The sequence below is a fragment of the Dermacentor andersoni genome, chromosome 6 (genome assembly GCF_023375885.2).
Source record: "Dermacentor andersoni chromosome 6, qqDerAnde1_hic_scaffold, whole genome shotgun sequence".
Classification (NCBI taxonomy): domain Eukaryota; kingdom Metazoa; phylum Arthropoda; class Arachnida; order Ixodida; family Ixodidae; genus Dermacentor; species Dermacentor andersoni.
The window spans coordinates 115,843,830-115,856,973 of record NC_092819.1 but is presented as its reverse complement, the minus strand read 5'-3'; the positions used below and the strand labels follow the sequence as shown (position 1 = coordinate 115,856,973).

Below are 13,144 nucleotides of genomic sequence, written 5' to 3'. Positions count from 1 at the left end.
TGCGGTAGCCTAACACATTACACACACTAATATGTTTCCCCGTCAAGTTTACCACTGTGAATTCTACTGAATGCTCTTTAAAGGCGCTTGTTTTGCCTACGGATACCAGCGACGCAAATATGCAGTAGTGCTTTCTAAAATAGTTGCGCCACAGAGACGTGTGGAAAAGTTCTCGTGTTTGCCTCGGGAGCTTAAATGGCAAAAATAACCGAGGTAATATTTTGCACCGTCTAATTCTCTTTCATCCTTGCAAGGGCTGGCTATCCGAGTGTGACCAGGCAGTCTCCAGCCAACTTTAACAACGCGTGAACGGTTTCCTTTGCGACGATCCGAAGCACGGCGGCAGAGAGCAGCATACACCAAAGAGCACCGCCCACTGCGCTCACTGCGCCTGCGCGAAGTTCGTTGCCGCCGCCGGCTCGTGGAGCAGAGCAGACGCCACGCGCTCCGGTGTTCCTTTTAACAATAGACTGCCCGGTAAATGGCAATTTCATTCGTGTCATCCCCCCCTCCTTTTCCGGGCAACTGTTTAATAACTTCACCTCGCACTGGGCGCACAAAAACAGAATCACCGACAGAAAATTATCACGACATACCTCGCCGATTGTCTCCAGACACTTTCACTCTTTCCACCTTGTCCAGCAGTTCACTCCTAAGATATGATTGGAGCAATGTTAGCCGAGTTCTCAGTTTGCGTCGCAGAAAGAGTTCAGCGGGCATTTTAGCCGTGAGTGTATGGGGGCGTTGTGTGGTAAGAAAACAAAAAGTTCTTAATTCTGTGCTGCAATGATCGCCTTTCCCCTTTCCCTTCATCTTCTAGTAGCTGCTTAAGAAGCGCTTCCATTGCAGTTTGTACTGGGCCGGTATTTTGTAGCGATGTCTTTTCCAATTCTATGCTTTTTCAGACTTCTTGCGCTTGGCCAGTGGTCAGAGCGACGGTCTGCCCACATCATCAACGGGATCAGGCAGCCGTGTGTGGTGGATGATAAGAATAGCATAGAATAAGGCATAAGGCATCGCTACAAAATAGTGGCCCGGCTCGTTGGGCCGCCCCGTTTGATGGTGGATCGTACGGTTGCGTGAGCGTATGTTTCGCACCGTTCGCTTTCCAGAAGAGTTCAAATTATGCAGCAACAAACTGACAGCCGTTATCGCTAACAATCTCAGCTGGAAGCCCATGCGACGCAAACAAAACGTATAGGTTCCACTGTTTTCGTAGCTGTCCTATAACGCATTATTTTCACTTCGAACCATTTCGGATATGCATCCACAGCGGTCAATAACATATCCCCTTCTTTAGATGCAAAATCTAAGTGTACCCTTTCCCACGGACAATCGCTCACTCGCGACTAACACAAGGGTACTGGCGGCACCAAAGGGAGCACAGATTGGCAAGCTTTACATTGGCATACCACTTGTTCTATAGCATTATGGATGCCTGGCCATCACACCATTGAACGTGCCGCTGCCTTCGCCAATGCGTTGCTCTCGGTGTTTTTGACAACACTTGCTTGTTGAAGCCATCCTGTTGCCTGTCTTTGTCAGTGAAGGTCGGAGATACCCGCAGCGAGGACTTCGCTTCTCGTCGAGGCCATCTGCTGAGTGTCTTTCGACGCGGCTCCCATAGCCACAAAGATGGTGCAGGCCGGATCCCAGGTCAGTTCAGCGCCAGGCGTGCCGAACAGTCGGCAGCGTATAGCATCTGTTTGAAGTCCGGCAGTTAGTCGGTCCCGCAGAGCTTCCTCTAGAAACGTGCCGAACGCGGACGTTGCTGACAATTTCTTGAGACCGGCAATGAAGTCCATCACGCTTTCATACTTGTTTTCGTCGGTGGAAGCGATACCTTTCCGTCACCACAGAACTCTGCGAGTGCACCAGCGCCATCCAGTTCCAGTGCACCAGCGCCATCCTCGAATGACACCTTGTGGGCGTCTTTGGAAGAAGCTAGCTCTTGAGCTTTCCGTAAGTCTTTTCACCCATTGTAGTCAAAAAGACGTGTAGTTTCTTTTCTCCTGCAATGTCGTTGGCGGCGTTGACGCACTGGAGAAGCTCGAGGTAGGCTTTGTCTATCTCGAGCTTATAGGTAGTCCCCGGTGTCCGGGTCCAACTCCGGCAGCTTGCCAAGTGTAGCGCCCGACGTAGCCATTTTCAGCGCATCTTGCAGCATCCCATCCTCGTCGCCAGTTTACTGCGTCAAGACGTCGAGACGTACTTGTGAAATGTCTTTATTCCATCTGGCCTACAGGCCGCGATAATGATGATGATTGGGATCTAAAGAAAGGAAAGACGCTTGATTCTGCCGCCCGTGAGGGAGCACGGCGAAGCGTCGTCAGGGGTGAGGGAGTGGGAAGTGAAAGATGATAGAGCAAGATAGAGGATGGTTGCCTAATAGACTCCTATTATACGCGACAGGTGGCAGTCCTCAGTAAAGTGGTCAGCGTTGTAGCGGGCGCTTACAGGGTGTCTATTCCAGTGGAATTTATAAACTCCAGCAGGCTTCGCAGCCCAGGGAGCCGGAGACACACCGGGAACAGTAGGTCAGTCTCTGTGGCCGTTGGAAAGCCATGGCGTCTGCAGATGTTGAAAACTGTAGAGCATTCCTGCTTCAAGGATGGGCAGGCACAGAGAAGGTGCTCCAAAGTAACGGTGTTCCCGCACCTCTTGCAGGCAGCTGACACGACGCGGCCCTTGGCGTAAAGCATAGCCGCAGTCCCGGCGCAGCCAGTCCTTAAGCCCAGGACGTGGAACGGTCTCTTCTGGAGAGGCCTTTCTCTGGAAGCGGCTTGGGGGACCTGCCACTAGCCACTCGAAGGTCCGGGTGAATGGAGGTAAGCAGGCGCCGTAGCCGATATCCCGTGTAGTACGAAGCCGCTACCCCTCTGGTAATCGGGACTACATGGTGGGCAGCTTTGGAATAGGTATCCGCATCCTCGTCGCTGGCTACCCCGGCATGTCAGGGCGGCCAGTGGAAGGATATTGGGATACAGGCGGTAGCTAGAGCCGTTACTTTGGCAAGCAGCAGCACCTCTAAGTCCTGCCCGCCGCGGGTTTATAGGGGTCTGGAGCTCTTGCTTAGAGTCGCACACCGCCACCACCGGCTGCTGGGGAGGATGCTCAGCAAGGAGGTCGGCCGCCAGGTAGAGCCCAGAGAGCTCAACTGCAGTAGAACTTGCTGTGAACGGGAGCCTACACTACCTGTGACAGGCGAGAACGTGAACTATGCACGCCGCTGCTGCCGACCTGCTGGGGAGGACTGAAGGGAACACCAGCAGGTGTCCTTCCAACTACTCCTGGAGCTGCAGGCCGCGTCACAGCAACGAAGAAAACTCTCACCTCGCATTGCACATGCGCAGGGTAAACACTCAAATCCCCCAATCACAGTCACGGCACTCTATCGCTCCGCGTTCGATGCAACACCGCAACACATTCGATCAAACACGCGGGATGAGAGCCTGCTGATAGGATTGATTGTGCTTGGCCCAACACACCTCTCTCTTCATGAGGATGGTAGACACTTATGAAAGGAGATTAATTATATGATTGCGCTGTGCTGGATGGTAGTGTACTTTATGGAATAAGCATAAAAGTGGAAATTTACGATGAGTTGCTGCAGAGGTGCGTTGCAGCTAGTTTTCATTTCTGTTATGCTTGCTGTACGGAGATAGTAATTGAGAACCAAACGAGAAGAGTTATTCTGATCACTTTCAGTACTATAAAATCGGTATGCGTTAAGCTAGGTAAATGTGGTTTAGTGGCGAAAAAGCGGCTAAGGCTATGCTGCGCCAAACACGAGGTGCTTTATAATACTATTTAATAGGCGAAAGACTGTTAATCTACATTTTGTGTAAAAACCCACTGTCTAGGAATTTACGTACTTCAGGTAATGGGACTATCGAATCATCTAAAATTAAAGCAGGATGTAAAGGTATGTATTTTATATAGGTTGTGCAAAATGTTTTGTCTTTGTACTTCAATATGTGTGCATGTGAGTAATATATGCATGACTTTTAGTGGTTCTTGGCATTTTTCTCGTGTTGGCGCGTCCTCTTTCGTAAGTAAATAATTGTTTGTGAGGTGTGTGTGCCCAATGCGTAGTCAGCACAGTACTACTTCAAACCGCTCCTGGTGGTTACACGACTTCGACTCACCAAGTACGGGTTTAGTGGCATGTAGCTTGTTTGTAATATCGTCCCATTCGTGTTGCCACTTTGACATTAGGGCCTTCCTAATGGCACGGATATTATCTTTATATGGAAGTGTTGTTTATTATGTCTTTTTAGGCTGCCATCAATGCACATCTATCAGCTGCTTCGTTACCCGGTATCCCGACATGACTTGGTATCCAGCAGAAACGAATTGATCTCCCGTATTTGTAAAGCGTGACCATGTTAGTATATCCCCGAGCATGGGTTTACACTCAGACTTCAGATGTAGAGCCTGCAGTGTACTTAAGTAATCAGTGTATATGACTGTGTGTTCGCAAGTGATAATCGTTTTCATTACAACCCATACTGCATAAACTTCAGCAGTGAAAGCACAGGCATGTTTTGGTAGACGAGTATTTGTTTCCCAATTTTCTGTTACGGCCCCAACAACCTCGTGTTCTGTTTTAGAGCCATCAGTGTCGAATTCATGTTATTTTGATATTTGTCCGAAAGTGCACGGAATTCTTGTATAATATGTTCGTGTGGGGTGTCTCTTTTCTTTAAATGTGTCAATGTCCAGTCACATAACTGTGTCAAATCGTACCGCGGGGGCAATCGTGGTTTTTTGGCAATCTGGAGGACTTCGAGAGCGATGTCATACTCCCAAAAATATTGCTCATATCGCAGGACAAGCGGCTTAATAATGTTCGGTGTACCAATGCCCCGAAACATGGGCGCCCAACATGCGCACCGCCGGGCAGCATTCGCTGCGCGTCATGTGCAGACATTGGCAGACGCACCGCCAAGCCATGAACAAGTGTACACTTACGCAGCTTTCGACCCACGCACCAGCGAAGGAGCAGTCGCCTACCACGTAGTGGGTTCTTGTGAGACACATTTTACAACTGCTGATGTTGACGACCCAACGGAACTTCAACTCCACGCAATAGTCTGGGCATTAGATAGAGTTTCAAGCACCACGCAAGCAAAACACATCGATATATACACCGACTCAGTATGCGCTGCATACCTGCAAGTCGCGCCACACAGCATCATCGGAAGTACTCCTCGTCAGGCAGGCCTTCAGGCGTGCTTGACGAGGAGCCCACGGGGTCACTGCAACACTTCATTGGATCCCTGGTCACCAGGGCATCGAGGGAAATGAGAGAGCCCATGAGGCGGCGCGCGCTTCTTTCCAACCGCGTCGTCTCCCGGGATCATTGAGAAACCCTCACAACCAGTACAAGCAACACGACAAATGGAGCCCCGTGCGACCGAGACAGAGCTCTGAGAGCAGCAGCCAACCAACGCAAGAGGGAACTCCGTGCGAGTGTGCCCTCAGACCCAGACCCACTTCCAGCGGGTCTTCCCAGGTCGGGGCAGGTGCTGCTGCATAGGCTACGTTCCGGCTTCGTCCTCACACCGGATGTGCTGGAGCGGTGGCGACAGTATCGGCCACGCCGGGAAAGACGCCCTCTATCTCCGTCTTCCAACTCCCTTCCATCGCAGGAACCCGGCCATCCCACAGCCTCCGCGGACCAAGAAGCGCTCCAGACGCCACACAGGTGCCCTGACTGCGATATGGCCACACGGCCATCCGCAGCCCATCTGTTTTGGGAGTGCCAGCGACACGCTCAACAGCGGGACCACCACCTGAGGGCGGCGCGAGTGTCGTCCTACGAGAAGTGGATTAGACCGGCAACTGGCTCGATGGATTCCGACAGGGCCATTCTGGACTCGCTCTTGGCTTTCGCCAAGGACGCGTAGCTTCTAGGACGGCTCTGAATACACCTCCCCCCCTCCTCTTCTTATTCCCCATTATAGGCCTTCGCGCCATCCCTTAATAAATACATTTTGCCATCATCATTATTTGTGTAGTGTAATCGTGAGTTGCACTGTGTGACGATGTTATAGCATATGTGTTGTGGTGAGGCCTGAACTCTGAGCACATAGGAAAAAGTGAGTAACGCTCTGCACTGATGTAAGGGAGGTTCATTACACTGAAGGTTTAAACTTTGGACAGGTGATTTTCGGTAGGCACCACTTGCTAATCGGAGTCCCGGTATATGTACTGGATCAAGTCGTCGAATGTAAGACTGCCTGGCTGAGCCATAAACCATGCAGCCGTATCTAAAATGCTGCGCACAAGAGACCGGTAGATACGTAAAAGGGACGTTCGGTCGGAACCCCAATGGTTACGAGACAAACTTTTAAGGATATTTAGCGCTTTATCTGTTTTAATTTTTGTTGCTTTTATGTAAGCTAGGAAGTTTTGTTCGGTGTCAAAGGTTACTCCTAAAAAATTATAGTCTTGTTTCACCGGCAGTATGGCGTTATTAAATGTTAGGACTGGATCACTGTGTAGCACTCGTTTCTGAGAGAACAAAACAGCAACAGTTTTCTGTGTGGAGAACCAGAAAGCATTTTTGTTAGCCCATTGTGTAAGTTTATTTTGAGGCGCGGCAAGCCACTTGGACATCGTCTACGTATAGAGAGAGCATAAGAGACGGCGGTATTAGCTTAATAACCGAGTTCAGTTTTACGATAAAGAGTGTCGTGCTGAGAACACAGCCTTGCGAAAGGGTTTTTTTGTGTAAATGTATCGGAATGTACTGAGCCCAGACATACCTGAAATGTTCTGACATAAAATTAGCTAGGCAGTTCAGCATGTTACCGCGGATGCCGAGATCAGCCAGGTCTCTGAAAATTTTATATTTCCATGTGGTATCTTAGGCTTTTTCTAAATTGAAGCAAGACAGTGTTGATTTCATGTTCCAGACCGACAAGATGGGCAGTAGCTGAACAACTTTTTATATCTACACTGGTGGGGGTCTATAAGGTTTCTTGATTCTAAAATAAATGAGTCTTATATTGATAAAGCCTTCCCATGATTTTGCGAAACAGCTTGTGAGGGCAATGGGTTTGTAGCTGCTTGTGGATGTTCGGTATTTACCAGCTTTTAGAAATGGAATATTACCTTTTTCTACTCTTCCGGCGTTATACCAGATTCGCAGATAATGTTGAAAAATTTAAGGAGAGCTTCTACAGATGCTTGAGATAGATGAGCCAGCATGACGTAGTGAATACGGTCGTGACTTGGCGCTGTGTTTTTCCCCGAAGGAAGAACAGTTTATTTCTTATTGTGTGAGGGGTGAATGGTGCGTTTCATTTGACGCGCCAGTAGTGGGCAGCCTGTGTTTTTCAGCAGACTGTGCTGTAAAAATTCTTTTGCATGATTCACTGAACTGGATACATATCACAAATATTCGCCAAGTATATCTGCCTGTTCTTGTATTGTATAAGGCGAGTTATATCCCCGAAACTTTACAACCTGTTCCCACATTCGTTTAGATGTGATTGAAGTGTTTATTGAAGATATGTATTTCTTCCACGGAGATGTTTCTCCCTGCCATCTGCTAAATCTTGCTTTGGATTTGGCCTGTTTTGGAGGGTGGTATAGGTTGGGTGTCTTCGTAATATACCCCAGGCCCTATTTTGAAGTATTTTTTGCTTCTGTGCACTTAGGAGTCCACCTGGGGTAATTTTTTTTTTTTTTTGCGCACAAGGCTAGATGTTTGAGGTATTGCCTTTTCTGCCACTGAAAATTAAAATTGCAGTGAACATCTCATTAATTTTATTTACGCTGAGTTTCACGAAAAGCGGCCAGTCGGCAAGATGTATTTTACAGCGATGTGGCATAGAGTTTGAGGTAGGTAATGTGGATAATAGCTTGCTAAATGCAGGCAAATGATCACACTTCCATGTGAGGTGTCGAGGGCTTCCCACTTAAGATCACTAAAGACAGACTGTGAGCAGACGGCTAAATCGAGACGACTAAATTTGCTTGAGCTTGGCGATAACTACGTTGGTGAATCCGAGTTTAAAAGACATATGCTGTTACACAAAATAGAATCATTGATTACTGGCCCTCTTTGGTATGTTCTATGGCGGCCCCAGAGGGTACAATGGGCATTAAAATCTACTAAATCAAAGGCTCCGACAACTGGTGTATGAGATTTTCCAGTTGTGTAGTAGTAAAATGAATATAGGGCGGAATCTAAAGTGAACAGATGGTGATGGTTTTATGCGATATAACGGTGACAGCGACAGCCTCAAAAGCCATTCAACTGAACATTTCGTGTAGGTGCGCCGTCCTGAACGGCTAGAGTGTTCGCGGTCCCTTCGGAGAACGGTAAAGCCTTTAGGCATTATACTGTTCATTGGCCCTAGGTTTGTTTCTTGAAGGCTGAATGCTACTGGTGATAACTTATTTAGGATGTTTTTGATGTCACCTAGATTGTGAAGTAGACTTCTACAATTCCAATAAAAGATGAAAGCCATTTTATTGGAATTGAAGAAAAAAATATGTGTGTGAGCTGAGCAGTTTCAGGTAAACTATATTAAATGGTTCATTACTCGCGTGTTAATGGTGGTAACCATCCAGGTTACCTGTCCCTTTCTCGGCAGAGTTACAATATATTTCTCCTTCTTGGAGCGTTTGAAGGAGCGCAGATCTTTTGGCGTCAATGACGCCGGGGTTTTCGGAACGACCTCCATTGCCTTTTCCGAGGCTCTGGACGATCGATAAAACAGACGTTTGGGCAAGTTGGTAAGTCATTGTTTTGTCATTGCCGTGTCGTTTCTCCCTGCTTGTCCCCGTGAAAACCGCGCTGTTCTGTTTCAAATATGGACGATCGAGAGCCAGGCGCCGAGACGCGCGTCTCGGACCCTCGGGTTCGGTTCACCTTTGGGCCCGGTGGCACTCCGGTCTGCCAGCGCGTCTTCGGAGCAGCACTGGCTGCAGCGACCACCAAGGGATGGAAGGAAGGAAGGAAAGACGTGGACCCTGTAGGCTCCTGAAACAAGTGTGGCGCTGCCCCCTGCCACGTCACGCTGGCATAGCTCACTTGAGGTAAATACCCTTGCCTTTCCCTCGCTTTATAGAAGGCAATATTTTCCCTTACTGTGATTCCGACAATTTCTTTTTATCTTTTTCAGCAAGGGCAACTCTGCGAGTAAGCAGGATGATCGCCCTAGGAATTGACACATTGTGCGGGAGCATGGCAGTTATCATAAAGATTGTAATTGGCACTACGTTTCGCGAATGTTTCTCTGCCTCTGCATGATTGTGATGCATGCCCGAACCTCTGGCACTTGAAACATCGCCTCGAGTTCGGTATGTACTGTCTGACGTTGATTTTCAAATATCATGCGCGGAGTGAATTAGGAGCAGTGCTGCTACCAAATTTCAATATCACATGTTTTGTCGGGATCTGTTGGTCATTTCGTCGTAGTGTTCTTCTCTCTACATTAATTAAGTTTTATTCCTTGAATGCTTCGAGGAACCCTTCATCACTGTGGTTCAGGAAGTCTTCTGACATAACTCCGCTGCTTGTGTTGAGAAACGGCGTGGAGAAATTGTCACTTTGTTGTCACCAATACTGGTGAGTTCGGCTAGCTTTTCTACTTGATCTTTCTTTGTCAGTTCAAGGAGGAGGTCTCCGCTATCCATCTTTCAGGCCTTGTAACCAGTTCCAATTGTGTTTGCTAAACATTTGAAAGCTATGAACGGTGACAGTTTTCCAATGGCGGTGTTGCCTTCAGTGCGAAGAACATGGTATTTCTGAAATGTTTATTCACTTGGGTTTAAAAAGCTCTGGAAAGTTGCTTCTGTGAGACCTATCTGCAGAGGCCGATCTCAAAATCGCGGGAACGCATGTGCCTTCGAATGATTTCAAAATTTCGTGGCGGTGGTAGCCACCCACCACCGAGCCCAACAAGGGGACGCTACAGGTTCCAAGAAACCTGCAGACGCCAACTATACACCACCACTATAGCATAATGTATATACCCAAGGTCGAATGTATTGCACACGGTTAACCCTTGCAGCACGGAAATTTGGAAGAATAAGTGAGTAGAACACAGGAAAGATTGAAAGTTAGAGACAGAAAAAGATTGAAGAAGGGGACAGGAAAAGGCGACTGCCGATTTCCCTCGGGCAGGTCAGTCCGGTGGTGCCGTCCACGTGAAGCAGAGGCAAAGAGGTGTGTTAACTCTACCGAGGGGCCTTAAAGGTCAGAACACCCGGCGTCGGCTGAACCACCAGGATCCCCTTTCCCCGGACACGGCTAAGCCGAGCACGGCTGCACGCGAAGGGTCCAACGCTCGTGTGCTTGGGTAGGTGGTGTCGCAATACACCAAACGCCTACTGACGCAGACGCCCTTGCGAGGGTATGTTTTAATACCCCAGATAGCCGCAGGGTACGCTAGCTGACTCTGGATTAATGTTTTATAAAGCATGAATTCAGGACGCCCAGGGGATGAGTGGACGTTGCGACAAATGTATCTACTGTTAGCCCTGGCATTGAAGTTGGTAACGTGTACTGACCACTTAGGACCAGAAGTAATATGAGCGCCAGTATATCGGCAGCATGTTACAGACTCAAGCAAAAAGTTTTGAGGTGAATATGAAGCATTATTTGTAGAATCATTCGAAATATCTAAGATTTGTACTTAGTACGATGCAGCCTGAATAGCCAGAGATGACAATTTGTTTATGACGTCAATATCATGTCGCATTGTTGGCATCGCTATGGCCATTAATTTCTCAGTATATAGAACAGTCGTCCGTGAGAAAGTGAACGTTACAGGACGCACAAGGAGGCAAATTATTAATGTAAATTAATAAAATGTGGGCCTGCAATCTGTCCTCATGGTAATCTGGAGTTAACGCGACGTAACGGAAAAATGACGTTATTTGCTGTAAAGGTTAAGTTTGCAGTCCCATGTTAGCAAACTAACTTTAGAAAGCAGTTTACGACAAACGTTATCGAACGCTCTGCTGATGTAAAGGAACATGCAATTAAAATATTAGGAAGGACTGAAAATGGCACGAAAGCGTTTGGGGAAGGACTGTTTCAAGCGAAAAAATTATTAACTCAAGCAAGTTACACTGTTCGAAAATGAAACGCGTTCAAATTTTTACGAGCTATACTAATTATTGATATGCGATAACACTGCAATGATGAATCTTTAATGTGAATTTTTTTAAAGGTTAGGTACAGAAGCTCAGTTGGAAGTCAACTCTTATCCTAATCTTTTCTACGTCCCTGTTTAAGTGTTGCAGTGTACCCCCAAGGTAATTGAAACCCATATAGCCGAAATAGTCACGCTGCTAATTCATCAAACAATTGCCCTTCAGCCAGCCTGCGACGTGTAAAAGGAAACACACTGACTAACGTAACCTTTGGAAAAGACATTTTTTTTCTCGTTTTGGCGAGCGGATGCCATGTTAGTGTTGCCGCATTGCATTTTATGCCTGGTATCCCGTAGATTCGAGGGTCGTCTCCTGTCGCGTCACAGTGATCGCGCGCCCGTTTGCATCACATGTGTGTGGTACTGGTGGATGCGCTGCCGTGATAGCAAGTGTGGCATCACCTCAAAAACTTGGTACAGATAAACTTTGAGGCGGCGGGGCGGAGGCGTGCCCTGTGAGCCGACGCTTGCTACACCCGTGAGCCCAATGCGCCACGAACGCAGGGTGGCTTATATACCGTGATTTACGCGCAAACCGAGTCGCTTCGCAACGACGTGCGCTTTAGACAACAATGCAAAACACGACACTCACCTGTGCATTCCTTGCACCGACGAAGGTATGTCCTCCCTCGATGAAGGAGCCGCCACTTTGTCTTTGTTGAAAGTAACCCAGTGGAGTAGCCCAGGTGATGGTAGCGAGGATAGCCTATTTCTGAGAACTGCACCTTCACTTGCGGTGTTCAGATCCCAACCAGGAGTCCGCGAGATTGGAAGCCGTAGGTACCTTTTTTGACCGGCACCGTCGACATATGCGCCGCTTACTCCGTCCACGGAGAAACTGCCAATCTCGCAGAGCACGTCGTATCCGGAACAGCCGTCAGTCCAAACCGAGAGCGCGTCGTACATGGTTAAGACCGCGGCAGGTTCCCCAAGGGCGGCGAGACATGTTCCCCGGTGAAGTTCGTCTGCCGCTGCCGAACTTGTAGAAGCGCCAAAATCGTCGCCCATCATCTTCAAAACCTACGCTTCCGCCGCAGTTAGGCTAGCTGTTATGCTCCGAGCGTTTGTTCTTCAACGCGTTACCCACGTCGCTTACGTTTGGCCGTGATAAGCGTGTTCACTGACCAAGCAGCGTGCCCGTGCTGCAAGTAGGCAAGCAGTTTATCTGAAAGCGATCGGACAATCTTGTCTGTCGTGCGTCGGCCCACCAGGAAGCCGATTGGCTAATGCGAGTCACGCGGGTTCCTTCTCTCGCACATAAAACCGGATGCGGAAACCCTCTATGGGGTACAGTTTCCGACAATAATTACTAGCAGAAATTATGGCTAAGAGGGGGGGGGGGGGGGGGCGATCGTTCCGCCACCATGGCAATGACAGTTACTGCGCGCATTCGTCTGATCTTCGTCCTTCTGGCATCAGGCATTTTGTGGTTTTGTGCATTGCGCTTAATTATCTGCCTTCAGTGGCCTAAATTTTCTACCATATTTTTTCTAAATACACAAGGAAATAGGACTTCCGAGCACGCATGCTCGCTGCTAATTGCAGCGTTGCTGCCTGTCCAGGTGGCCAAATTGCCCAATCAAAACGCGCCAAGCGTCTCAAGGTGCTGGCTTAGCCGGAAGCAATTATTAAGGCCGCTGTGCGGCGTCTCGAAGAAGACTTTCGTAGCCTAATAGTTTTAATATGGGGCTTGTGTACTACAAGCCTTGTGCTCGAATCCAATGCTCGGATCATTTTAACATTGTTTATTTACTTATTTAGAACTGAGCACATTGCTGAAAATGATCAGTTTGCAATGTCAGAAAGCCGTTCGAAGCTAGAAGGATTACGTTTATGGAAATCCATGCGCTATCCATCATTTCCATGCTGGCCGAACCACCGTGCTTACAGCTCCCATCGGCATTAGCGCCTCAGTTCCTTCCAGTAACTCTATACCTTCATTGCGAAGTCGAAACTACCCATGG

The 13,144-nt window shown here is 48.2% G+C and overlaps 1 protein-coding gene across 2 annotated transcripts in view; it reads right to left on the bottom strand.

Moving 5' to 3' along the window:
• LOC126526402 (decapping and exoribonuclease protein-like) overlaps positions 1-12,360 on the bottom strand; it is a 30,035-nt gene extending 17,675 nt beyond the window's left edge. The window contains exon 1 of one of the 2 annotated variants that reach the window (XM_055067656.2): positions 11,773-12,360. In XM_055067656.2, coding sequence (XP_054923631.2) covers positions 11,773-12,191 — 419 coding nt within the window. In that variant the 5' untranslated portion in view covers positions 12,192-12,360. The remainder of the gene's footprint in view (positions 1-11,772) is intronic. The other variant, XM_050174318.3, reaches the window with a different exon arrangement.
• Between the last annotated feature and the right edge of the window lie 784 nt (positions 12,361-13,144).